Source organism: Arachis hypogaea, chromosome 8 (assembly GCF_003086295.3).
Source record: "Arachis hypogaea cultivar Tifrunner chromosome 8, arahy.Tifrunner.gnm2.J5K5, whole genome shotgun sequence".
Classification (NCBI taxonomy): domain Eukaryota; kingdom Viridiplantae; phylum Streptophyta; class Magnoliopsida; order Fabales; family Fabaceae; genus Arachis; species Arachis hypogaea.
Window position 1 is genome coordinate 27,634,640 of NC_092043.1, and position 27,489 is coordinate 27,662,128.

Consider the following 27,489-nt stretch of genomic DNA (forward strand, 5'->3'; position numbering starts at 1 on the left):
AATGAGCAGCAATCTTCCAAGTTGCAAGCATTAGTGTGGGCCGTTGGGCCTTTGAAGAAAAGAAGCAGTAGGCAAGAGGGGGCCCAATGGTGGGTAGGTAAGTAGGGTTGACGAGACAAAATGGGCCCATGAGGAAGTCAGAGTTAGCAAAGGGAAAGGTACCATGTTGTTGCCAAATCCAATGGTGGAATGGTGACGTGGCATGTGATTGAATATTGCAGAATACTTTGCCGGGGAATGCGACTCTCTTGAGGCTCTGCAAACACCATCTCTCTCATCTCCCTTTCTCTCAGCTCAAACTGAAAACAACGAATCAGAAACCAACTAAACTCGCTTTCTTTCTCTCTTTCTCTTTCTCTCTCCCTCACTCACTTTGAGTTTCTGTGTCAGTGCCACGCAGGGAGTGGATGCCGTTTGATCCCCAACCTTAGAGGGGGTCCCACATTCGCTATTCTTATCTCACTCTTCTATGTTCGAGTCCCACTCCGACTTTGGCCATGGCGGAAGAATCAAGCTCTTCTATTTCAGCTGATTCCAGAGACACTAACAAATTATGGAAGGGCACGTTTGCTGTCTCTGGTATCATGGTTACCCTTGTCACCTATGGCGTCTTGCAGGTTCTCCCATCAACCCTCCTTTTTCTCTCCTTTTTCTTTCCCCATCTTGCACGATTTACAGCGCTAGGATCTCCTTATCCGTGCAAGAAGTAATCATTTTTACTGCGTGGTTATGTTAATTTGATTTATTATTATTATTGTTCCAATTCAATGAGGTAGTTTGAAACCGATTAAGGTTAATTATTTTCTCAAAAGTTGGTATGTTTTTCCCCAATGAATCAGATTTGGGCTTTAATGGTAGCTGTAATTAGTTTGCATATGCTAACAATCGGGGGTTTGTAAATCAGAAGATCATAGCTGCTATTGTGTTTGAATACAAAACTTGAATTGGTTCAGTATTGTTGTAGAAAGAAGAAAAGAGAAAGAGTAGCATAAGTAATCAACATAAGTGGGTTGCCAAGTGATTAAGTCATTTGGTTTTAGTATTTTTACTTCCTTGTAATTTGAGGGTTACTGAGGGTGAGTGTAGCTGTAGTCTACGTAGTATGAACAGATTCCTACACATTAGACTACAATTCTTTTTTGTTTGTTTGTTTTCTCCAATCGATGCTATATTAACATCAAAGCGCTCTCAAGCCCATCATTTATCAAATGAGTTATAGATATTTTTTATTGCAGGAAAAGATCATGAGAATACCATATGGGGCAGAAAAGGAGTACTTTAAGTATTCACTCTTTCTTGTTTTCTGCAATCGTATCACGACATCTGCTGTTTCCGCTGGTTCTTTGTTGGTAAGTAAATGTCATATACAAAATCAACAGATGCAGCTCTGACACATTTTCTTGTGAATGCATTTGCTTAGCCCCCAATTATTTGCAGTTTCATAATTTTCAACCTTTCTTTCAGGCAAGTAAAAAAACAATGGACCCTGTTGCTCCCATTTATAAGTATTGTCTCGTCTCAATATCAAATATACTGACTACAACTTGTCAATATGAGGTATTCTGTGTTCATGTTATCTCATAAGAAGCTGCTAAGATGCCTGGTAGTTAGTTGCTAATCGTGTTTTCTTGAATGTGCACATTTCTTACCCAGGCCCTCAAGTATGTTAGCTTTCCTGTTCAAACTCTTGCAAAGTGTGCAAAAATGATACCAGTTATGGTAGGTCAAACTTTCACTGTACCCAATCATATCAATTTCTTGTGTTGATTACTGGCTAATTTTTATATTCATCAGATTTACCTTCTGGTATTTGTCTTGTATGATGGATTTGTAACTCATTTTGCATTTTCTCAGTGATTGCAACTTTTTTATTTGATGATATGTTGGTAAATATTGAATATTTCATGCTCTATTTTCTTTCTCTCTGTCCAATTGCCATCATTGGTGGCTGTTTTCGTTGCTCTGATTATGAGAAAGTCATGAATACTAAAAGTCAAAGATATGGTTAGATAGTAGGAATTTGTTATTTGACATCACAGTCCTGCAATTATTTACAAATCCTGAAAATTTGGCTGAACATAATTTTTTAATTGATCGAATAGTTCTGCCGATATCATATAGCTACTATTGTGCCATGTTGAATTGGGTATTTCACGATTTGTGTGTTCAACAGGTTTGGGGTACACTCATAATGCAGAAGAGATATCAGGGACCTGACTATATGCTGGCTTTTTTAGTTACCCTTGGCTGCTCAGTATTTATCTTATATCCGGTAATTATTGGATCTTTGACCCCTAATTATTTTGATATCCTTCTAATAATTCGGTTTCTGTCTTGTGATTCTTTTCTTCATAGAAGTTAGAACTCGCAATGAATGTTCACCACTACTATATTAGTTTTGGTCAGTGACTGATGTTGCATGTGGGTGGTCCTATTATTTCTTTTAATAGCAAAGGATTAGTTTTATTCCGGACATGACAAGAAGGTTGCTTGAGATAATATATTATTATCCTTTAGACAGAAACAAAAGGAATGGCAGGGCCCTTGAGTTATCTTGAACTGGTGTAGACAGTCCTAAGAAGGCCGCTATATCCACTATTTTGTCACTAAGTCCTTGAAGTTCCAAACTAATTCGTAAAAAGAGGGCATTCTTGATTACTTAGACATACCAAAGCAAATAAACTAGGGCTTGCATTTGCAAAATTTTATCATTATAATGAATTCTTAAACTAGTTCTCCTAAGTCCCAAGTGATATTCAAGCTTGTGTTGATGTTTTCTGCAATCGTTGTTGACTAATGACTACACATAGTTGGCAGCAGGACCCGATCTCGACAATTACAAGTTCACACATTTCTTTAATATGTTGATATGTAATGGGACCTAGAAGGGAGAGAGGTATTGAACAATTGAGGTCACATTTCTTTGATATCTTGATATTTACATGTGCCTACTGACACTGCCTTTTTGTTTCCACGTTACCCATAGAAAGCATTACCATATCAAATATTGTTTTCTTACACTTGATTGATCAAGCAGTTACTGATACTAATCAGCAGTGGCAATATTATGTAATAAGTTAAATTCATTATTGCATGTCTTCATTGTAGGCAGGATCAGAAATAAGTCCATACAGTAGAGGAAGGGAAAATACGGTTTGGGGCGTTCTTTTAATGGTTGGCTATCTTGGGTATCACTACAGAACTTAAAGCCTTATTTTGAACTTTTTTCTTGTTGATTTAAGTTGTACTGGATGTTTCAATTTGCACATTAAAAACCTTATTTTGAAACACTTGCAACTTTTTAACTCGTGAATGCACTAATTGATGCATTTAAAATTTTGTACTTTAACTTATTATTTTAAGAATTTACCTTCAACTTGGTTCATCTACAAGTCTCTCATTGAATTAAGTTGTAATTTTTGTGTAATAGGTTTGATGGCTTCACAAGCACATTCCAGGATAAGCTGTTTAAAGGCTATGACATGGAGATACACAATCAGATATTTTATACCACATTGTGTTCTTGTATTCTTAGCTTCACAGGTAGAGTTTTTGGAAAGTTGCTTTTATTTTAGCATCCTTTGATTCTTTAGGCTACGTTCTGGTTCTTTTCCAGCTTCATCAGTGGAAAATACATTCTTTTGACACTGAACATTTTAATTTAGGTCTTATCTTGCAAGGACATTTAATACCAGCAATAGAGTTTGTTTATCACCATCATGATTGTTTCTTTGACATAGTATTGCTTTCAACGGTAAGCAAAGTTCTTCCCTCTGTTATAAATATGAATAATGTTGCAATGACAATTGTTTTCACTTCTCTGTTTGTTTTTTTCTATGAGATTTTGTAAGGAGTAAATTGCACTGTCCTCTCTTAAGATTTGATTAGGTGATATTCCATACACTGTTGTAAACATGACTACCTTTGGAAGGTTGTCAGCAAATATTTGACAAATTGAGAGTGGGTGTATGTAGTATAATTTAACTATAGGAGAGGTCACTGTAATTTAGCCTTTTCAAATCTATAACAATCCCAAATGTTACATACTTTTGTTTGAAAAAGGGGGAAAATAAAACAAGATTAAATGTTACTTCTTTTCTTCATCTTGTACTGAAGAATTTGTTATATTGTTGTCATAGGTTGCAACGGCTAGTCAATTTTTTATATCCTACACAATTCGCACTTTTGGTGCTCTAACATTTGCTACCATAATGACCACAAGACAGGTAACCGTTGCACACAGAAATCTAGTCTTCAGTTTCGCTAGTATCGTATATGTTTATATTGCTCGACATTTTATTCGATTTTCGTTTTTCCTAATATTGGCAGTTGGTGAGCATTATGCTTTCATGCATGTGGTTTTCGCATCCTCTTAGCTTGGAACAGTGGATTGGAGCCGTAAGACTCACTTTTACCCTCTCCGGACACCAAAAGTTTACACATTAAATTTTGCCATTCAACCATGTTCTTAATGATTGTGTTTTTGAGAAGCATTCTAATACCACTGCATTGTCAGGTCATTGTCTTTGGATCCCTTTATGCGAAAAGCTTCATGAAGAAACCACCTCCAAAAACAACCTCATCTGTAGCACTTGTTCAAAATGGAGAATCGAGTAATTTGAAAGTTAATCCTTGATTAAGATGAAGTTAACTTGTGCTGAACTGACACCTGTGCTTTCTTAAGTGATGAGGTAGCGTCAGAGTTGCACATTCAACATTGAAGGTTCATGGATAATTCATTATACAGATGTGGCTTTGACTTGAAATCTGAACAACACCAACTACAGCTTGATTCCGGATTTTGGTATCACTGTCATAACAAGAGAGGAATTAAAATGATATTGTCCCCTCTTTTTTCCATAGGGGAGATTAATTATAGATTGACTATAAGGCAAAAGAATGTTTATAGATTGAAAAAACGTGCAGAGTTTGCACAAAGTTGTTTTTATTTAGTTTTCGAGAAATGTGTAGGAGTAGGATGGAATTCAAGTATTCAACGATGGGTTTATGGCAATTTCCAAGGCTCATCATTCACTTAATACCATAACTAGCAATTTACTATTACGAAGAATAATCGTACTACAAAAAATTATAATCAGTATAATAGTCAATTACAGGAACCTTGATTCACAATTAAATGCCACAAGCATCATTTTGGTGACCATAAAATGCTAGTAACAAAGTTGGCAAAAAACATATCCAGCATCGTTTAGCTAATAGATTGGCGCTCCCTGTTTGGTTCGTTATCCTTCAATTAATGTTTGAACTTTGAAGAATGATAACAGACTGAAGCAGGTAGCAAAGTAATAGCTGCAGCCATCGAAGCATCATGAACTCATTCCGACCATAAGCTGAAAACTCTGTTCAAATCCCATTGTACTCTGATAACACCGACCTTCAATTCGGCCTCCGCAAATGTGTTACCAGTGGCAACTGACGGGTAAGGTAATCGCAACCCTTTATCAATCTTAAGCTCACTAACATCCACAACACAGGTTGATGACTCCTCCAAACTTTTCTCATACCACTTACCATGCATCTGAAACACCTTTCCCTTACCAGCCTCATCTCCTGCAGCATCTACAATCACCACAACTTGACCTGCATTGCATGGAACAAATTGCAGAGAACCAGTACTAGCAAATCCGGCAACTGAAGGCCCCGAATTCTCGCTGGAAGCTATTTTTGCGAGACTGTGATCTCTTGTATCCAAGGCATCACCTGGACTGTCAGGTGAGTTAAAGGATCCAAGTACTAGCTTTGTTGGCTTGTCTAAGATTGGATTGTCAACATTTGCAGCTGGTGCCGCTCGAACATCCTTAGCTGCTCGAGCTAATTTAGCTTTTCGATTGTTCAACCTGATATTGACAAAAATTCCAGTATGGATCAAACCAGATGAGAATAAATGGACCAATCTATGATGCACAAGCAGGCACTTGATATATATTGATGCTCCTGGACCAATCAAAATTTTAATGTAATGATACTAATATAAAATTTTCTATATATATAAAAATCTTGATATTCGGAAGATTCTCCAATTATTTTTAAAATCATACTATATTTATGTATTAAATGGTAGACTGGAAAAAAAATATAAAAGTAAAACGTGTTTAATAAAGAGATTTTATAATAAAAATATTTGGTTTTGAGCACCCCAAGAATAAATAAATAAATTCGTTGTTCTGTTTGAAAGAATAACAAGATATTATATTTTCCCTATCATAGACCAGGTTCAGAAAAAAAAAAAAAACTCTTGACACCAAAAATTGCTTACATAAAAGCTTAAAGAAGATACTAGTTAATTTTGGCAATCAAACCTAAATGATAATGTAAAATGTTAAGTATCCTATATGACCCCCGAGGCAAATGCTAAATATCCTGGATTGCTACATAAGAACATGTACAATGAGAAGAGCTCAACTAACAATATATTATAACTTATAAGCTATGTAAAACGAGACTCACCAATTTTTAAGCTGTGAAGGTGTAACCTCAGAACCCTGTAAAACATAATGCAGGAATGTTTTAGAACAAAAATGTCAGCAAAATATTACTCGGGGTTTAGTTGCATTTCACCTACATGAAAGCATAATTTTTCCGCCCATGATTGAAGTGAAGCTGCATTTCGATGCATATCAGGCTTATCCAAGAGAGCACTCTCAATCAATGCCACCTGTTTATCATTCATTATATTTCGCTTCCGTTTCCTCTTCTGCACAGTGGCAAGCTTTTCATCCTCTTTATTTTCTTTAACTGCAACTTTTTTACGATCCTCATTTAATTTTGAAAGCTTGCCATCATACATATGCTCAAAAGAATTCTTTCCTTTTGCAGAACTAGTATCTGAACTGCTTGTATCAGTGTTTAGAGCATCCACATCGATTTCTCTAGTTCCTGATGCAGATATGACGTTATCTTCTTGATCTTGCATATTTATGTCACTGCCTTTATTTATGTCTTCAGCTCTGGTATTAGGTTGGTCTATGTCTGGAAATGCAGCATTCTTAGACATTCCTTCCTTTGAGTTACCACGCTTATTAAAACAAGCAGGCTCTTTTCCAGTTAAAGGTGATGGGCATCCCCCTGCATTCTGAGCCACCTGTAGGAAATCAAATTTTACATTAACATCACCATGTTGAGGAAAATCTACATGGTAAAGAACAACCATATTTGAAAAATGGAGTACTTTTGTCATTTAACATTTAATGGCATTCTCTAGTTCTAAAATAAAATCAATTTTACATAAATTTTTGTTAGCACACTGTTAGCCAAAAATAAACAAGTTGTGAGCTTCGAGGTAGTGACTAGCTTCATGGGAGCTATTGAGGAATGCTAATCGACAGAAGTGAGGATCTCGATAGACCAGGATCCATTGAGAAAAAGTGAGGCAATCGAAGAAACGAGGAAGTTGACAAGTGAAGTTAGTAGCAGTTATATACAGCACCCAAAGAGCGGGAGCGGTTACTCATGAATTAATATACGTGGGAGTTACACTTCAATTTGATTGGTTGAATGTTCTTATAAATAAGAGAAGACTCGAAGGAACAAATGTCAGAACTTTGATACAGAAAATCATTCAAGCACACTCACATCCCCCACGAATTTCTGAGTCTGCTTAGAGCTTTCTTTTCTGTAGGATTCCTTCCATTGTCTTTACTTTTCATTTAAATTTCTTGTAATCTTTATTTTTCTTGCAGATTTATCTTTCAAGCAATTTTATCATTTCTGTCATCTTTTAAGATTCAGTACTTTTCATTTCGATTTCAAAGTCCTTCGATCTTATCAAAGGCAATTTACTACTTTCTTTAAAGTCATTTCATTTATTCTCAGTCATTTCATTTTCAAATTTATTTGCTTTTCTTTTTAGATTTTTCTTTATTACTTTATCCAAATTGAAAGAGATTTTGATGCACTTCGAAAACTGGTATTCACAAGAGGAGTAGGTTTCGCTTCCAGATTATTAGATATCAAACCAACCCAGATTTGCAAAAAATCGAACCAACCCAGATTATTAGATATCGAAATCAGTATTTTATTTGCCGCTTCGAGGAATATTGCTATGGTAACTTCAACTCCATATTATGCACAGGCTAATGGTTAAGTTGAGGTGGCAAATAAAATTTGATTAATTTGATTAAAACGCAAATCGGTCGTAAACCTCGAACTTGGCATGAGACTGAGCCAAGTATTGTGAGCTTATCAAAACTCACCTAGAGGTTCAACGACACCTCTCCGTATAAGTTGGTGTATGGTCATGATGCAGTATTTCCATTAGAAATTAATCTTAATACATTAAGAATAATGAAGCAAGATGATATACCGATTGAAGATTACGGGAATGCAATGTATGATGAGTTGAGTAATTTGAATCAAGAACGTATTTTAGCGCTTGAAAATATGGTCTACCAAAAGAACAACATTGATCAAAGTTATAATCGTCGAGTAAACGAAAAGTGCTTTAATATAGGAGAGTTGGTGTTAAAGGTTATATTACCAATTGGGAAGGACATTTTCAAGTGATCGATTTGTATTCTAGGAATGCGTATCGAATCAAAGATATTGATTCGGGAAGTGTGATTAAGTTAATAAACGGAAAGTATTTAAAGCAATATCGATGCATAGAAGAAAGGTGCCAAAAGCTCTGCAAGAAGGTGAAGTTGGACTCTTTCACCATCAAGAGCAGAGTATGCCTCGATTTGTTCATGCTCTTCGGTTTGGGCCCTGTCAAATCTTCTATTGATCTCCTCTTGTTTGGTTTCCACTATGCAAAGCTCTTTGAAGATGTCTTGTTTCTTTTGCTGCACAAGGACAAAAAGCTTGGCTAATTTAACTTTTTTTTCTCGGATTCTAGCCAACTCTTTTTCAATTTTGGCCAGCTCTTTCTTAAGTTCCTCTTCTCGTCTGTCGAAATAGGCTTGAGTACTAGTAGCCTGGACAATTCTCAAGTCATATTCTTTGTATGATTCTTTCATCGATCGGAGAGTAGTGTTGACCTCCTCCGATCCTGTTTGGCTACTCTCTCTGGTTTCTTGCAACCTATCTTAAATAATGGTAGAGTTGTTTGAGACCTTTGTGAACCTTTTTATTATAGAAGATAATTGAGGAGGAACTTGAAATTCGAGGGAAGAACTTAAAATGTTAGACAAGAAGGCATTCAAATCAGGATGATCAATCCATTCTTTGGGAGCATCTGTCAATAGCCTAAGAACGATGGTTAATTGTTCGAGAGTGCGTTGGTTAAGATCTGAAGGAAGACTCAATGTGGGTTGATCCTCAGTTGTTGGATTCGAGATAGGAAATTCCTCTTCTTGAGTGATCCTTGTCAAAACAGCCACTAGCTTAGCCAACTCGTCGTCAGGGAGTCCAGAGGTGATGTCTGGAGCCTCTTTCGAGGATTCAGGATCATGTGAGGAAGAGAGTTCAATTGTTGTTGTTGTACTTGGTGTTTTTTGAGGAGGAGGTGTTACTTCTCTGGTTTCTCAAATGGGTGAATCAAGGTTCTGTGTAATGGAAGACTGGAGAAGTGAATCAGTGTTGATTGGTGAAGGAGGATTAGAAATGGTTATTACTTGAAGTGATGGAGGTTGGTCTTGAGTCAGATCAACTAAGGTTGGTGTTTTAGCAGTTGATGGAAGGATAATTTGAATAGGCTCTGCTGAGATAATTGTTTGAGCAGAGAAATGAAACTCTTGCGGTTCTGATCCAGACTGGTTTCCTTGCTTGTTTTGTTCAAGTGCAGCAGAGGAAGAAGGAATGGACTGAGTAACTGTTTCAACCTGAGATTCGAAAGAGGTGTTTACAGATAAATTAATTCCAAGTTTAGTAGAGAAAATTTCAAATTGATGACATTATACTTGAGAAGGTTTCTTGCGAATGAGGTGTGGGAATGAAGTAATTTCTGATGAATCCTCCGAATCCGATTCATTAGATGGAGCAAAGAGGTCCGCTTGAGTTGATTGTTCACTTTCATCAGAAGGACTTTCACTCGATGATTGTATCTGAATGAAGGTAGAAAATGTTAGTACAAGTTATGATTCGAATAAATATGATAATGAAAGTTCGAAGAAAAGGGTTCGAACAAGGGCTTACCTTTTTAGAAGCTTTGGTCGAAACTTTTCGAATCTTCTTTTTTGGTTGTTTGTGTTGCACTGTTGCTTCAACTTTTCTTTTTGGGGCCTTTTTTGGTGAGCCATCAACAGCCTGAATAATTTTTATTGAGGAGTTTTTTTTATCTCATCAAAAGTGCGACTGTATTGGGAATAATACTTGGTCCACCATTCAACGAAAGATTTAGTGACAAATGAACTACACTTGTAAAGGAGACGAGAGTAGTTGTTTCGGGTTGAGCTCGATATGACAAAGAGCTTTGTCATTTCAAGGAACAAGGGAAGGGATAGCTTGAGAGAAGCCTGCCTGTCTGGCAACACAGTAGGGGGCATAAAGGGTCACCTTAAACTGTTCTTTCTTATATTGAGGTAATCCAATTGGGAATACCTGAACAGCAAGGAGGTTTGCCCAAGTTGTGTTGGCCACTTCATTCTCTTCATCATCAGATGGAAAGAGAAGACGTTCGAACCATGTTAGTTCACAATTTCGACGCAGAAATGGCGTGAATTTCATATCATTGTTGTTAAAGCTCTTGCAGGAGTGGAAGAGTGAGAAGACAACCTGTTAGTCGAAATAATTATTTTCAAAAGATTAAGCCAATTCGAAAAGTTGGTAAAGTGTCGAGATGGAAGCAGGAACTAAAAGAGATACACGAGCAAGCATTAAATGAAAATTATTTGGCAATAGATTCGATTTCGATACTTTAGTAAATCGAGCAGTTACACAAATGGAGAATCGAGCAGTTACACAAATGGTGGGGATCGAAGGCCATCTTTGAATTAAGGATTTCGATGGTAACGCTCTTGGACAAAAGAGCGGGAACGGTTACCTTAATCTCCTCACACAAAGGGGCACAAATTCTTTAATGACCAGTTATGGAAAGAGGGCTATAAATAACAGGAAGCAGTACGGCACATGGATTGGAACTTTTCTCCAAAAATACACTCAAGCACACTCACATCCCCAGCGAATTTCTGAGTCTGCATTCGAGTTCGATTTCTAAAAACTGGTACCTGCAAAAGAGGAGTAAGTTTCGCTCCCAGATCATTAGAAACGAACCACCATCGATTTGCTAAAAATCGACAAAACAAATTGGCACGCCTGGTGGGACAGTTTTAAACTGAAGTGTGTCAAACGATTTCTGATGTTATTTGGTGTATGCAATTGAGAAGTGGAATGATTATTCACATGAATGATGAAGTGTCAAATGTGAATGGTGGTCCGTCCACCAATGACAGCATACCAGTAACTATGCAATCTTCGGACGTTACATCACGTTCAGAAGGTTTCATTGTAAGTGAAAGTACAGTAGTTACTAGTGTACAAACAGGAAATAATGGGCGTAATATTCCTCCACGTGGTAACTTACCACCAGTCCAACCTCCAGTAACTACTGGTTGGCCTCCTTATGACCTTCCTCCGGTTATATTCCACCAGTGAGTGGTTTTGTTCCTCCAGTTCGTTTTGGGAGTGTAAATGGAGTAAATAATTCTTAAAACCCATAACAGCATTCAGAATTCTCTCGTGATTATAATGTGGGCTCTACGTCGAATGCCTCTAATTCTATGGCGGCATTTCAACAACATGTAGAGGAAAGTCATCATGATTTGGTCAATTTATTGACTCAACAAATGACTACGATTCTAAATCCTATGATAGCTGATCACAAATCAAAATTCAAACGTCTTGCGAGACAAGTTGAACGGATTGCTCGAATTGTTGATTATGATGAAGGCGAAAGGCATGATGTAAGGGGGGATAATGAGGGTTTCGAAAATATATTTCAAAATGAAAACAATGTTTTAAACAGAGAGAATCCTCAGATAATTCTCCGTGGTCAAAATGCAGATGATGTTTTAGCCCGATTACGTGCTAATCATGGTGGTGAACGTTATCAAGTCACAAAGATTGTGAAAGATGTACTCAATCGAGTTGGTTTGAACGTTGGGTTTATGAACCGATCCCATTTTGTGTCTGCTTTCCTTCAAGTTGTTCAAATGGCTGAAGTGCCAAGAGGGGTGAAGAATCCAAAAATAATTATAAAATTTGCAGGGAAAGTTGGAGAATCGACTACTGAACATGTCACTCGATATTTGGTCGAGATTGGAAATCTAGCCAATGATGAGAATTTGAAAATGAAGTTTTTTCATTCTTCATTAACGAAGAATGCGTTTACTTGGTTTTCGAATCTCAGACCAAATTCGATAACGACGTGGAATCAATTGGAAACTGATTTTCATGCTCAATTTTATCGAGGGGAGTTGAATGTAGCAGTTACCGACCTAGTAGCTTTGAAATGAGAAGATGGTGAAACCATTGATGACTATATGATACGTTTCGAAAATGCTAGGAATAGGTGTTATGTGTCATTACCTGAGAGTGAAGTGGTGAAAATAGCAGTTATGAGGTTAGAATTCTATATGCGTCAAAAACTGCTTAATGTGCATATACCTTATTTGGCCCATTTGGCTGAAAGGTTTCGTCATGTTGAACTTATGAAGAAGGAAAAAGAAAAATATAAGAATGAACAAAGGGTAAAGAGTAAATCTTTTACTCAAAAGGAGAAGTTGCTGATGTGGCCATGGAATCCTCGGAAGAGGAGTTCGATTTCGAAGTGGAGGTTGATTTGACTGAACTTAAGAAGGGTCCTCCATATGTTTGTTCTTTACTTAAAAAGCTCCCTAGTAATAAAAAGTTGAATGATTCAAAACTGAAGAATGGAAAGAAATATAATTTTGATATTTCGAAATCTGATTAGATTTTCGATGTGTTGCTTAAAAATAAACAGTTAATTCTACCTGAGAGTAGAAATTTACTTTTGGTGAAAGATTTAAAAGGAAAATTTTATTGTAAATTTCACCAAGCAATCAGTCATTCAACTAACAGTTGTATTCGTTTCAGGGACCTAATACAGGAGGCCATTATGGAAGGAGATTTGAAGTTTGATGATGGGAAGAAAGAGGTGAAAGTCGATACTGATCCTTTCGATGCTAAGATTAGTTTTGCTGAACCATATTTTGGAGTAAATATGGTAGCAATGTCTTATGATTTTGACGTGGCTCTAGGTGATTTCGAGTCACAAGTCCGACCTGTATACCCTGGTGTAGAGGATGGATTATTGGAGTTCCTTATGCAGAAAAAATTTAAAGATCTGGATGTATCTCTGTGTCCTCGATGCAATGCTGTGTTCGATGCTGAGACTGCAGCAATCTTTCAGAAAAAAGGATGAAAAAGGAATTGGCTCATAGAGATGAGCATGCTCGTCAAAAGCAACCAATTAGACAAGTGGAAGGACAAAGTTCCAAGGCTCCTCAGCAGAATGCTGTCGCACCGATGAGCCGTTCTCAGGCTATAGGACTTCAATGGATTCGAAATTGTCGAGAATTCCAGAGTCGAGATGCCCAATACCGACGGAACCCACAGTGGAAACATCGGGAACCTCTTCGAGGCCAATATCCTTACCACCGTGGCCGAGCCAGAGGGTACTCAAGGGGTAGAGGAAAACGGGATCAACCCCAAAATAAGAAGACTCAGCCTGGTAAAGGAAAGAGGGCAACGCCCTCGATGCATTCTCGAATAGTCTTTCCATCTGAAGGAGAAACATGCCCAAAGGGTATTCCTTACCCTGCGAAGTTGGACAAAGACAAAGCGATAGTTAATACTCCAGGTGTTGACAAAGACAAAGATATTGACTTGGATTAAGAGTATTTCGAAGAGGGATATGATGAAATGGTTGGAACTATTTCAATTATTCCAACTGAATACTTGGGTGAGTATGAAGGCAACCCTGAAGAAGCCTTTTCTTTCATCCGATATGAGGATAAACCAGGGTATTTTCTGAGGCCTTCGTAAAAACAAAAATCTCATCTTCACCCACTTCATATTACTACCACTATGAGTGGAATTAAAGTAAATAAAGTTTTAATTGATGGTGGAGCAGCAATAAGTCTCTTATCGAAAAAGACGCTGATGAAAATTGGTAAGCATCCTGATGATTTGGTTCCCACCAACATTGCTGTAACAGACTTTAGTGGTGCTTCTATTCCTGCTAAAGGTCTGGCTATTTTGGGGATGAAGGCAGGGTCTTCTGAGCGAAACACTGTTTTCGTGGTGGTGCCTTTGAGGGCAAGTTATAATGCTTTACTGGGCCAGGGCTGGATTCACAGAGTTGGAGTTGTACCATCTACTGTGCATCAGAGTGTCCTCCTTTGGACAAAAGATAGAAAGCCTGAAATTGTTAAGGCTGATTGGAATCTGTATGTTGAACAGCTACATGTCGATTTTAGGGTATATAGTCCGAAATTGAAGCCTTTAAATGTTAATAGGGTGTTAAATTCTTACAATTGTGAGGGCTGCTATTTGTTTCAAAAGGCCTGACGGTGAAACTGCGCCATCCACACCTTGTGCCCCCAACTGGTTGGGATTGTTCGTCTTAGAATGGATTCGAGACGTTGTTCGATAGAACATGCTCAAGATGTCTCGGATTACCTGGTAATTTTAGATAATTATACACGTAATTTCCCTTCAGTAGAAAATAAAGTTGTTCTTCTGATGAAGTTGAATCATTTAGGAACGTAATTTCTTCTTTTAGTAGCAAGAATTCAATGTCTTCAATCGAATTTAGTCATGGTTTAAGTTTTTCTTCATTATGTAATTGTAATGATATTATTAGTCACAGTGCTGATAAAATAGCAGAAGTTTATTGTATTGAAAATGAAGCTGTTGTTAATCCAGCAAATGATCAAGTTCATTCTATTCCTAATGAATCTGTTGATTTCTCTTTTAATTGCATGTATAATTTAGAACTTTTAGGTTTTGAAAAATATTTAGTAAAAGATGAGGATCACTTAAAAAAGTTTGAATCTCAAGATCTCTTAGAAGAAATTAATTTGGGATCTGTTGATGATGTTCGAATCACTTATATCTGTAAAAATCTTGCGAATCTTTTTCGAACTAAACTTTCCCATCTTTTACATGAATTTAAAGATTTTTTGCTCGAGATTATCATGAGATGCCTGGTCTCGATCGTTCTCTCGTAGAGTATCAATTAGCATTGAAACCAAATGCTCGACCTGTGAAGCAAACTCCTCGACGTTTTACTCCAGAAATTAATCAAAAGATTAAGGAAGAAATAGAACGAGTGATTAAAGCAAAATTTATTCGAACCGCCCGTTATGTTAAATGGGTTTCGAATATTGTTCCTGTAATGAAGAAAAATGAAAAATTAAAGGTGTGTATTGATTTTAGAGATCTGAATAATGCCACCTCCAAAGATGAGTATTTCATGCCAATAGCAGATATGTTGATCTATTGCGAAAAATGAAATTTTAAGTTTCATGAATGGTTATCCAGGATATAATCAAATCTTCATTGCCGAAGATGACGTGTCCAAAACTGCTTTCTATTGTCCCGGGGCATTAGACACTTATGAGTGGACAGTTATGCATTTCGGTTTGAAAAACACTGGTGCAACTTACCAACGTGCAATGAATGCCATATTTCATGAGTATATCGAAAAATTTATGTAGATATATATTGATGACGTCATGGTCAAGTCAAATTCAGTGAATCAACATATTGATCACTTAAGAAAGGCATTTGTTACTATGCGGAAAAAGGGATTGAAATTAAATCCTTTAAAATGCGCTTTTGGTGCGTCAGCAGAAAATTTCCTAGGTTTTGTTGTTCACAAAAATTTGCAATCGATAAGAGTAAGGCTGATGCAATGTTAGCACGGTCTTCTCCTAAATCAAAAAAAGAAGTGCAATCGTTCTTAAGGAAAGTAAATTATCTTCAAAGGTTTACTTCGAATCTTTCTGGTCGAACTCGAGTATTTGCACCTTTAGTAAAACTAAAGAATGATTCACAGTTCGAATAGACACATGAGCATCAACAGGCATCCGAGTCGATAAAGGCTTATTTGTCTAAGACTCCAATAATGGCGAATGTTCGCCCACATGGGCCCTTGAAACTGTACATTGCAGCATCTACAAACACAATTGGGTGTATGTTAGCCCAAGATGATGAGAATGGACATGAACGGACAATGTATTACCTTAGTCGAGTTTTGACTGATATCGAGACAAGATATTCCCCGATAGAAAGATTGTGTTTAACCCTATACTATGCGTGCATGAAATTAAAGTTACATGGTAGCTAAACCTGTGAAAGTTGTTGTACAAACTGATCTTGTCAAATACATGTTGAGTTTTCCAATGTTACGAGGTCATTTGGAAAAATGGATGCTAGCTTTGACAGAGTTTGATATGCAGTATGTCCCAGCAAAAGCTGTGAAAGGTTAGGTTATTGTAGATTTTTCTAGTTGATAACTCGAACGATTTGAATGGCCAGCGGACAAATATACTCGACGTTAAAGTTGGCCCAAATGGTGTTGCTTAAAGCGTTATCATCACCGTCATTGGAGAGGAGGCGTTGAAACCAGGTTGGACCACAGTTTCGATTCGCAAAGGGGAAAGTATTAACTCCTCATTTCGAAAAGTTTTACAAGAATGAAATTTGGAGAATGCTTCCTAGAAAAGTTCCTCAGTCGAGTGGGCATTTTCAAAATTTGGTTGAAGTGTCACTAATCGAAAACCTTCGATGTTTTGTTTGTCCGAAGCAGAAACCCCATCTTGCTTCACGTGCCTTTCAAAGATGGCATTTAGCCAAAGTTGGAGTAGGCAAAGGGGACCCTGCATTAATCAAAGTTCTTTTCCGAAGGCCATCGACCAATTGCCCAAGCTCATCATAAAGATTTCCTAAGAGCAACTTGGCCAAATTGAATTTGTGGCCTTCATGTAAAGCAGCCAGAGGAACAAAAAGTTTTTGCATAGAGATACTCCTCGAGCAGAATATAATAGCGTTTAGCCAATAGTATAAGAAAATCACGCACTCATCATCAGTAATAGGGCTGTCTTCTTTACCCATGTTGTGTTTGATGAACTCCCCATAAGAATTTTTCTAAATGATGTAGTAGGATTTGGAGGGCTTGGTATCGAAAGTAGCCACAAGATTGTTTATCGAAAGCTCAGTAATGGCGGCAACATCGAACAGAGTTGGACCAACCATTCCACAAAGGAGATGAAAGTTATTAGTGGTCTTATTCCAGAAGCAGAGAGCAGCGTCAATCATCCAGTGATGAGTGATAGGTGTGAAATGGGAAAGACGAAAAAGATCATGAATACCTTGCGTTCTCCAAGCTTCACCCTTTACAGGTTCGAGCCTTTGGTACTATTAGTAAAAAATAATTATATTCGAAGGATGAGATGATTCGAAATGTCAATAAAGCTTCGAAATGGAAGTAGAGAACGAAAGGGATGTACTTGAAGGCATCGAGTGGAAAACTATTTGGCACGGTTTCGATTGACATGGTAAATCGAACAGCTACCCGAATGAGGAAGATCGACGATTTTAAAATTAAAAGGATTTTAGCAACTGTCAAACGTTTGGGCAAAGTAGCGGGAACGTTTACCCAAATTTTCGCACACAAGGGACATCATTTCATTAATGATCGGTTATGAAAAAGGCTATAAATATTAAGGCACAAGGGTTGGAACTTTTCTTCAGAAATACACTCAAGCACACTCATATCCCAGCGAATTTCTGAGTCTGCGTTCGAGTTCGATTTCTGTAGGGTTCCTTCCATGTCTTTATCCTTTCAATTTACAATTTCAGCAAACTTTACTTTACTTGTTCAATTTAAATTCAAAGCATCTTTAAATTTCATTGTTGGATTTACATTTCAGCACTTTTAATCTTCATGTCAAAAGTCCTTTGATTCAATCGAAGACATTTTTATCGCTTTATTTAAATTCATTGCAAACCTTTTCGATTTCAGTCAGTTTATCTTCCGAAAGTCTTATTTTACACCCTTTAAACTTTTTTTCTTGTTATTGTCTAATTCGAAGACCTTTGATGCACTTATAGAGAAACCGGTACCTGCAAAAGAGGAGTAAGTTTCGCTCCCAGACCATTAGAATTGAACCACCTTCGATTTGCTAAAAATCGATAAAACAAATACCAAGCAAAGAAGTCAGCAGTTTTGAAGGAGACTTTAGGATTATTCCGAAAGGGCTTTTTACCATCGATGAAGGGAGTTATGAAAAGTTTCTGTTTGATAAGTAGGTTTCCCCTTTGGCGCTGGGGAAATAATGGGCATTGTCCTTAGCTTGTGTTAAGGTTTGCAGCGGGCCACGAAAACAGTAAATATTGTCATAGACGGTGAAAGATAGGAGGATCTTTTTGTCATCCACAACGTGCTCAAGGTCTTCAATGATAGTCCCCGAGCCGGGATAGTATCTTCAAATCAGATTGAATGAAAGTTTCAGTGGCAATGTGTTCGCCTTTATCTTTGGCAGTTGAAGAAGCCATTGATGATTAAAAAAAAAAGTGTTGACTTGGTTGCAGATGAAAAGGGAAAATGAGAAACTTAGAAAGGATTGGAGATAACTAAAGGTAGAAGATGAATTTGAGAGGGAAAAGACGAAAAGGTAAAGACGAAGAGTTTATAAAGGGATTTGAATTTTGAAAATCAAGGAAACTTCCTTGAAAAGCCACAATTGAAGGAAAGAGAAAATGGCAATTAATGAGGTGAACAATCATGGGAGTTGTTTTTGGAGTAATGGAAACGTAGGTAATTAATGGGCCGCATCTGAAGTAATTGTTCAGTTATGGGTTTTAATGTCTTTGAGAAGGAATAGGATTGAGCGTTTTATTAATAGTTCGATAGACACATCAATCCTAAAGAGGCAATTTGTTAGCCAAAAATAAACAAGTTGTGAGCTTCAAGGTAGTGACTAGTTTCATGGGAGCTATCAAGGAAAGCTAATCGACAGAAGTGAGGATCTTGATAGACCAGGACCTATCTAGAAAAAGTGAGGCAATCGAAGAAACGAGGAAGTTGACAAGTGAAGTTAGTAGCAGTTACAGATAGCACCAAAGAACAGGAACGATTACTCATGAATTAATGTACGTAGGAGTTACACTTCAATTTGATTGGCTGAAGGTTCTTATAAATAGGAGAAGACTCGAAGGAACAAAGGTTGGAACTTTGTTACAGAAAATCACTTAAGCACATTCACATCCCCAGCGAATTTCTGAGTCTGCTTAGAGCTTTCTTTTCTGTATAGTTCCTTCCATTGTCTTTACTTTTCATTTAAATTTCTTGTAATCTTTATTTTTCTTGCAGATTTATCTTTCAAGCAATTTTATCATTTCTTTCATCTTTTAAGATTCAGTACTTTTCATTTCGATTTCAAAGTCCTTCGATCTCATCAAGGGCAATTTACTGCTTTCTTTAAAGTTAAAGTCATTTCATTTATTCTCAGTCATTTCATTTTCAAATTTATTTGCTTTTCTTTTCAGATTTTTCTTTATTGTTTTATCCAAATTGAAAGAGATTTTGATGCACTTCGAAAACTGGTACTCACAAGAGCAGTAGGTTTCGCTCCCAGATTATTAGATATCGAATCAACCCAAATTTGCTAAAAATCGGTAAAACACACACGAGCACTTGTAACAATAGAAAAACCAGGCTTTGTGATCATTAAATGAGTAAAAGATATAGAAAATACCTGATAATGTTCATTGGTGTTGAGTTTAGTAAAATTATCCCAAGACAATGACAGCTCAAATTTGCCATCCTGAATTTTCCAGATGATAAGGCCAGAGTCATATAAAAGTTCCAAAATGGACATGAACAGAGAAGAAAAGATATAGAGCAAGAACAGGCAATAAAAACAACTCAAACCAAAGGACAAAAATATACTTGAATATGATTTCCTCGAACCCAGTAGAACTAAAAAGTGATTGTAATTTGCTAGAAAAAACCCTGCAAACAATTTATATAAATAAGCTATTTGTTATAACATGACACTGATCAAAACAGATCATGTTAAAGTGTTAAAAGTACATAGAAAATGAAGTGAGGGAAAAATAACCTTAGAAGTTGCAAATCCTCTGTATTTAAGTAGTTCGGAATCAAAGATTCTGCATGACTTAATAATGATCCTACAAAAAGGCGTTAACTGTGAGAAAGTAGCCACATATTGCTCAGAATTTCACAATAAGAAGTATATGAGAAGAATCATTACGCAGGTTCTTGCTAGCAATGGCAGCTTTAGGAGCATCAGAAGCAAAAGAAAACCCAGGAAGAATGTCAGATAGATCCATTTGCAGGCACTCCAGGACCTTGAGAACAAAATGATTTTCCTCCATCTCTGAGGATTAAAATAAAAAAGTGGTTACTGATACGAAGAACTATATATATGTGAAAACACTAAAAACTTAGTGAACCTTGACAAATAACCAACCTTCACATATGTTGGGAACAAAACAATGAAGATTTGCAAATAACTTGATCAGTAATGATGTCTTATGATGTGCATAAGAAGCCCTGGGCATCTTGTTTGGTATTTGGATGAATTCCAAATTTGTAGCATTTGTTATATCTAGTGAAGTATAATCCAAAACCCATCCAACTGCAGCAAATATATCATATTCAACATTGCAATCCTCCTCTGTCTCCGGGAGATTAGATGAACACCAACAGGATAAAAAATCTCCATGGGAGAGAGAAATTATTGCTGTCAGAACTTTAGTCTGAAATCACATGCCAATAAAACACTAAAACTTTCATATAATACGAATAAGAGGAGAATCCACACATTTCATATTTGGCCATATTTTAAGAATCAAATTTTGAGCAGAGAAAAGGGGGAAAAAAAGAAAAAAAAAGGAATGATGTTGATACCACGAAAAATATTTTACTATACCACAATTGATCATAACTTCAACTTAGCGCTATTCTGGAAGGGATAAACTTACAAAACAAAGCATCACGTAAGATCGAAAGTTTGAATCATCTGACAAGATGTCAGCTAGACGCATTGCATTGAGCTGCACAAATCCCATTGGATGGCATCCATCAACATTGTGATGGGCAGAATCTCTTCCAAAAGCAATCTTCAACAGATCTAAAACCTATATCATGGGAACTATGTTAATGGATCAAATATATACTGCATACCACCACAGAACATTATGATTTCAAAGATCTCCTGAAAACTTGTACTTCTACTCAAAAATCCATATTATACTGTAATCAACGGTTTAATCCCATTTGAGAACCAAAATAACTGCAGATGCTAATGGGGTGATCAGAGGGACATAAAAAGTTGATAATTTCAAGGTCTCAGTTTGCATGGTAGGCCAACTGGAGAAACTAACCTCAGATGCAACAGATTTAGCCAAAGCCAAACTTTGTGGTGAACTGGCTACTTCATCAAGATATGAAATGCTCTCCACTTCACACAAACCTAGCAGCTGATTTAAGAGTGATGATAGCATTGTTAATAATATGCATCAATTACAAAGTAGATTAAAGTTAAAAGCAGAGAGTTATAGCAAAATTTGACATCAGACTCACAATGGATAGTATTATAGATTTTAGCCTTGATAAAGCTGCCTTAATCCTAGTTGGAAGGGATGGCTGAATCTGTAACTTCAAGATGGACAGAGCCAGAAAGAGAACACCTCCCTCTCCACATATTTCCTGTAAAATAATAAAATGTGTATCTAGAAAACATAATCCCTCCTATTGATCACTCAAATCAATATAATAAGTTAATACACTAAGCATCTTCCTGGTGGATAAGTATCTACAGATGGAGTGTCTTCTATGTAAAATAAAAATATCTCAATTCTCACCGTAACTATATCCATTTGCAGGTTCTCTCCCATTAGCTTTGAGATAATAAATTGGTTGGCTTTGGAACAAGGTGACAAAAAAAATGGATACTCAAATCTATATTCAAGTTGGAGGGAGAATGATACTTGTCATATAAATATGGGTATAAATGAGATGTTTGTTGATCTATCTTACAGATGGAAAATATGAACATCGTAGTCCAACAAGAACTAGAATATTTTAATTGGAAATATTTAACCATAGTCCATGATCCTCTATTTTTTATCTTTCTAAAAAAAGTTGCTTTCTTTAAAACTACAATGAAAACCCGGCACCAAACAGAAGCAAACAAACCCATGAGAAGGTGGGCTCTGAAATTTATTTTTTCCTTTATCTTTTATGTTGCAACCAAACTACTCTTTAGTCCTAATCTTTAATCTAAAGTTAAACGGATTAGCTCATACAAAATTTCTGGGACATAGCATCACCTCTGCATGTGTTGCTACAAATTTATAAAGTCAGTCAAATTTAGAAAACCTTATTCATAAGGAGGCGTTCCTTAAACAACTTTTGTTGACACAGGGATTGAAGAAACTGAAGTGAAGCTTCACACTGCTGACAGAGATAATAAACTACTTGTTCAGCTGTCAAATTTGATTCCATTGAAAAATCGTTGTAATAAGCTAGCAGTGTGATCTCAAGACACCTAACAACCATGCGAACTGATCCAAAAGCAGCATCCATAAATATGTCAATCTGTGATCATAGAATTCATGGTTAGCCAAAGACAGATGTGTTATCAGAAAATATGAGAATCCATTAAGTGGAATGAAACTTAAATTCCTTCTTTCTTTCTTTCTTTCTTTCTTTCTTTCTTCTTTTTCTTCCTTTTTTTTTTTTTTTTGAAATTGGTATCATCTTATTTGGGATAAGGGTAACTATATGACTCCGAAATACCTTGGGATGGGCAAGCAGTACATGGACAACATCTTGCCATTTAGTTGAGATAAACCCTGTTAATAGATAGAAGGTACATGGCACAAGAGTTGAATGCACAAGGTGCCTATGACAAAAAGCATGGTCTTCCTGCAACATAAGTGTAAATATCAATACAAATAAACAACACAGAAGAACAAACTACAACCTGAAAAAGAACAGAACAGAGTAAAACCTGTTTGAAACCACCAAGAACAATAAGCATGTAGGAAACAAAGTCAAGCAGCTGGTCAAACAATTTTACATCATCGAGAAAAATCTGTAATCATATTGGGGATACAAAATTACAAACTAGTGTTATTACAATCTTCAAATGATCAAAATAAATATTCACTATTAATATTAACCTGTTCGAGTTTAGAAATTCGGGAGGCTAAATCACACAAGGAATACAAGAGACGAATGGCAGATAACAAGTATCTGAACAGGGCTTCATCTCTCTTAAATGATATAAGCATCGAAATGAGGTGCAATGGAAGTGATCCTGCAAGCTTTTCCATATCAATCTGTACATACAATAATTAGGAAAAATAGTATGATAAAACAAGATATAAAAGAGCATGATGAAGCTGACTATGAGACAACCTTAAGCAATAATCCATTTTTGGTACAGTATTGGATACTAAGATTTTCAGAATCCCTCAATAATTTATTTAGATCCAGAGCTTTAAGTCCTTGCAATTCCTTCACTGCCACTATCAAGCCTATTGCCTGTTCAATTCAATAAATAAAGGGTTATGCTCCAGCCACCCAAAAAGGGTATCCAGGGACAACAGAATCTCAAGGATCCAAGTTACAAAGCAAATGGAAATGCTTGCCTGTGCAGCACTGCTTGATGGTTCTCCCTCAGAAATGATCATTTTTCAAAATTAGTGGGAAGACTGAAGAAGCAATGAAGCATACATTAGCGAGAAGCATAAAATATGTCAAACAGACACATGGTATAAGTTATAAATTAGAACATGAAAACATCAGAAGTTATAGCTTTAAAAACAATAATAAACTTAATGGACTTGTAAGATTTCATATTGATGATAAATACATGTACTAAAGAGATTATAAATAACAATATATAACTATATATGGCCATATTTATGTCAAACATTAGAAACCCTTCATGGAAAAATGTAGGAATGATATATAAAAGATATTCGGCACCAAACCCATTTCGGCAAGTTGCTAAAACACATAAACACTTGGTATTGAAAGCAATCATACTTTTTCCAATACTGGGCAATACTTGTAATCTGTGATCAATAAGATAAGATTCAGGTACATACTTATGGGATACTAGCTAGTTATATACAGTACTCAAAATTGAATCAGCTCGAATAAAAGTTACACAGAATAAGCAGTCATAAGACTTGCTTTGTTCTGTAAAACCATGACAAGTATCATATATATGTCTAATCTCTTAAGTCTTAACCAATCCCCATACACATTGACTTCCTCTCTAAAGTTGCTTAGTGAAGCAGATCATGCAAAATATCCTTCTTTTGCTTTCAAAAAAAAAAAAGAAGATTGCAGAAAAGGAATAGAAGAAATACATTCATAAGTCATAATTGCTATTAGTGTCTCGTTGTTCCATACCATCAACAAATTCAAGATATCACAATCTAAGTTACGAAATCCTAATCTTAAGAAGGTTCACAATCTCAATAAAAAAATCTAGCAAGCTTAGGTCTTTTTAAAACAATCACAAGTAAAGTTAACTTGGTAGTTAAACTCTACTGCGGTGACGATACTGTAGGGGAGGTCCTGCGGAAAAATAGCTCGGCGCCAGGATGATAAAAAGCTTAAGACCTCTCTTATTACTTTTTCAATATGAAAAAGTAATAAGAATTCAAAATGAAAAAGGTCGTCTTATTCAAAACCCCAATTATGAAATCCCTTCTCGCCCACTTCACACCTCGGAACGCACCGTTCTTATAGAGAGAGAGAGAGGCGCTTTCACATCTTCTTAAGCCGAAATGAAATGGCTGGGGAGAGGGAAGGTTCCCTTTTTTTAGTTAGTATCAGTGAAATAGAATATTGAACTGGACATCAAAGCTAGTTTCTTCCCAGTATCTGCCTGTGTTGATTTGCAGCAAACAAATGAGAGCGGCGGCTGCGGGAGACAGTAGGGTTAGTCTAAATAGGGTTTAAGTGATCGGAAGACCGAAGACCTTATCGAGTTTTCCAGAATATCCTTTTTATTTTTAACAAAAAATTGACATTATATTTATATTTCACTCATGCTGACATATACATATTTAACATTCTACCATATTAGAACTTTGTGTTACACATAAAATCGACGATCGATAGTGCATAAGCCTGTCATTAATGCATGCTCCTCGGAGCATGTCAAGAGCTGGTTTCAGGTAAGCCTTACCTATGAGCTACAAAACAAGCATAAATCCCTCATTTTAAATAAGTACAAGTCTTTTTAATTAATAGTAATTATCCACAGCATATTATGGTCTCAATCAGTTTTTCTTTAAGGGTATCCCCCTTAACAAAGCAACTGAACAACAAAGGAAAATCCAATATAAAAGAGAAGACCAGAGATCAATCCATCTTCATATGCACCAAATAGAGGCCACGGATACAATTTCATCCAATAACAGGTCTAAGGATATCAATGATTTTTCCTGCTAAAAAGACACCAAGAAAATAGACACTATGACAAGAAAGAAAATTATATTTCCGCCTCCAATTTTCAGATGAACAAAAAATTGGGCAAATGTTGTCCCAAGATAGAGACATTTTACGTGTTTCTGTATCTGCCTCCCTTCTCCAAACAAGTTCGTGTCTATATATTTCTCCTAAGACAATTACCACACAGGGTCATTGTGTCTTGTCATAAATGTTGATGTAACCAACATATAACATATGTATGCTTGAGAACATAATAGAATAGAGAGGAGATGAAATGATCTTTTCTTTCCCCATACAAAATATTAGATGGTTCACTCCATCAATTATCTTGGAAGACATTAGTTTTTGTTGTAAAACAAGCCTCGGGTTAACAGCACTGGGAACAATACTCTGAAAGAGTAATAGAACATGTACTGCTCGGGTATTAAACTTGTTGCTCAGCTTGCACTAAGAAACCAGGCCTCTAATTCCAAAGCATACAAAAAAATCAACTAAAACTTAACCATAAATAAAAAAAAGGACCATAATATAGATCATAGCTATAGATGCCAAATGCTAAAAATCATTGACTTGAAGTAGAAGGCACTACAATAAGCATTTTAGCTCTAGAATGGAAGCTATAGATTAAACCATATAGCAATTAGTTTGAAGAACTTAGGTTCAGCACGCTGGTGCAATAACTAGCAGGAAGTTCAAGACCAATATTATCAATGAAAACTGTGTGAAAACAAGTAGAATATAAAATCTCACACAAGCCAAAACAAAACAATATGCTAAAATCGGACACAACTAAAGAGTAAGCAGTATTGAAGAAGTAGCTAAAGAGTGATGAGGAGCGAGAGAGAACCTGGAAGTATAATAGTGGTGGTTGAAGGTGGCAGCCGCATCGGCAAGTTGCCACCACGGAGGAGCAGCTGAAGCATATATTGGTTTCTTATTTTTCATAAAAAAAAATGCAAGCGAATGAAAAGGGAAGGATGGTTTTGTTTCAGTTTGGTTTGAGAGCTGAGTCGAGTTGCCTGTTATGATGGGGAGGCGAAGAGGAGAGAAAGGAAGTGAGTCGTCAGTGACGATCAGTCGATCACACTGCTGAAAGCCCGATCGGCCCACACAACCACCCAGTTAAGGGTCCCACTCTGGATACTGCTAGGCCCACAAAAGAAGCTCACCGGCCCCACTGAATTCTGGTGGATAAGATTAATAAAAAAGAATGTCCGAAAAAAAAAATTAATTAAAAAGATGATGTAAAAAAATCAATTAAAAAAATTGAGGTTTAGTTTGGTAAAGTTTGAATTTACAAAAGTATCTTATAAAAGTTAATTTTTAAAAGATGACTTTTTAAAAGTTGTAATATTTATGTTTGGTAAATCAAATTAAAAATAACTTTTAATAAACACAAACAACATTAATTGCATTTCGTAAAATAGCTTTTAAAATTTAAAAATACTATAATAGATATAAATATAAGTATTAAATTTAAAAATTAGTTAACATATAAAGTCATATTAGACTTTTAAATTTTGAAAAGCACAAGTCAACTTTAAAAAACTCTATCTTAGGTACTTCCAAAAGTATCTCAATATTTTAAAAATTGCATGCACAAACACATTATTTTTTTTATTTACCAAATACAAAATGAGAAATTTAAACTTTTAAAAAGCACAAACAACTTTTCAAAAAACTTTACACGTGACTTAAAACCACGTATTAATGTTAATACTAATAATTTTTTTTAAATTTTTTACTTTAATAAAAGCACAGCAAATATATAAAAAATATATTTTTTATTTTGTTATATAAAAGTTTTTTAATTTGTGTTTATAAGATATATATTAACTAAACTTTTCTTTTTAATATGACTTTTTTTAACTAGGATAACTTTATCCTATTTTTTATATTCATTTAATTAAATTTAAATTTTTAAAAATAACTTATTTGTACTAACTTCGAAATATATCATTTTGAACTTAAAAGTTAAAACAAATATTAAGTCAAGAAATATATAACTAAACACTAACTCCAATTTGAAAATAATATTATTTAAAAATAAATCCATC

General features: G+C 35.9%; 2 protein-coding genes across 2 annotated transcripts; one reads left to right on the top strand and one right to left on the bottom strand.

Annotated features, from left to right (window-relative positions):
- On the top strand, window positions 1–5,074 carry LOC112706730 (UDP-galactose/UDP-glucose transporter 5). Its single transcript, XM_025758172.3, has 11 exons — window positions 1–617; window positions 1,236–1,349; window positions 1,465–1,557; window positions 1,654–1,719; window positions 2,174–2,272; window positions 3,109–3,188; window positions 3,431–3,543; window positions 3,666–3,754; window positions 4,140–4,226; window positions 4,330–4,398; window positions 4,517–5,074. The coding sequence occupies exons 1-11, from the start codon at window positions 498–500 to the stop codon at window positions 4,634–4,636; spliced, it is 1,050 nt and encodes a 349-aa protein (XP_025613957.1). The 5' UTR covers window positions 1–497; the 3' UTR covers window positions 4,637–5,074.
- Window positions 5,005–26,517, bottom strand: LOC112705169 (nodulin homeobox). The gene is given in 19 exon segments (XM_072201690.1): window positions 5,005–5,858; window positions 6,469–6,503; window positions 6,584–7,102; window positions 19,683–19,751; window positions 19,877–19,893; window positions 19,896–19,939; window positions 20,049–20,118; window positions 20,202–20,327; window positions 20,421–20,709; window positions 20,935–21,090; window positions 21,337–21,432; window positions 21,536–21,661; window positions 22,334–22,552; window positions 22,754–22,882; window positions 22,968–23,051; window positions 23,140–23,298; window positions 23,378–23,503; window positions 23,611–23,673; window positions 26,280–26,517. Coding segments are annotated over 18 exon segments (2,829 nt in total). The 5' UTR covers window positions 23,653–23,673; window positions 26,280–26,517; the 3' UTR covers window positions 5,005–5,335.
- Between the last annotated feature and the right edge of the window lie 972 nt (window positions 26,518–27,489).

What these genes read in the sequence shown, in the direction of transcription:
- LOC112706730 (XM_025758172.3), top strand. Translation starts at nt 498, where the DNA reads ATGGCGGAAGAATCAAGCTCTTCTATTTCAGCTGATTCCAGAGACACT. An exon ending in TTGTATTCTTAGCTTCACAG is followed by an intron (nt 3,544 to 3,665) that starts GTAGAGTTTTTG and finishes ATTTTAATTTAG; the next exon opens with GTCTTATCTTGCAAGGACAT. An exon ending in TGGAACAGTGGATTGGAGCC is followed by an intron (nt 4,399 to 4,516) that starts GTAAGACTCACT and finishes CTGCATTGTCAG; the next exon opens with GTCATTGTCTTTGGATCCCT.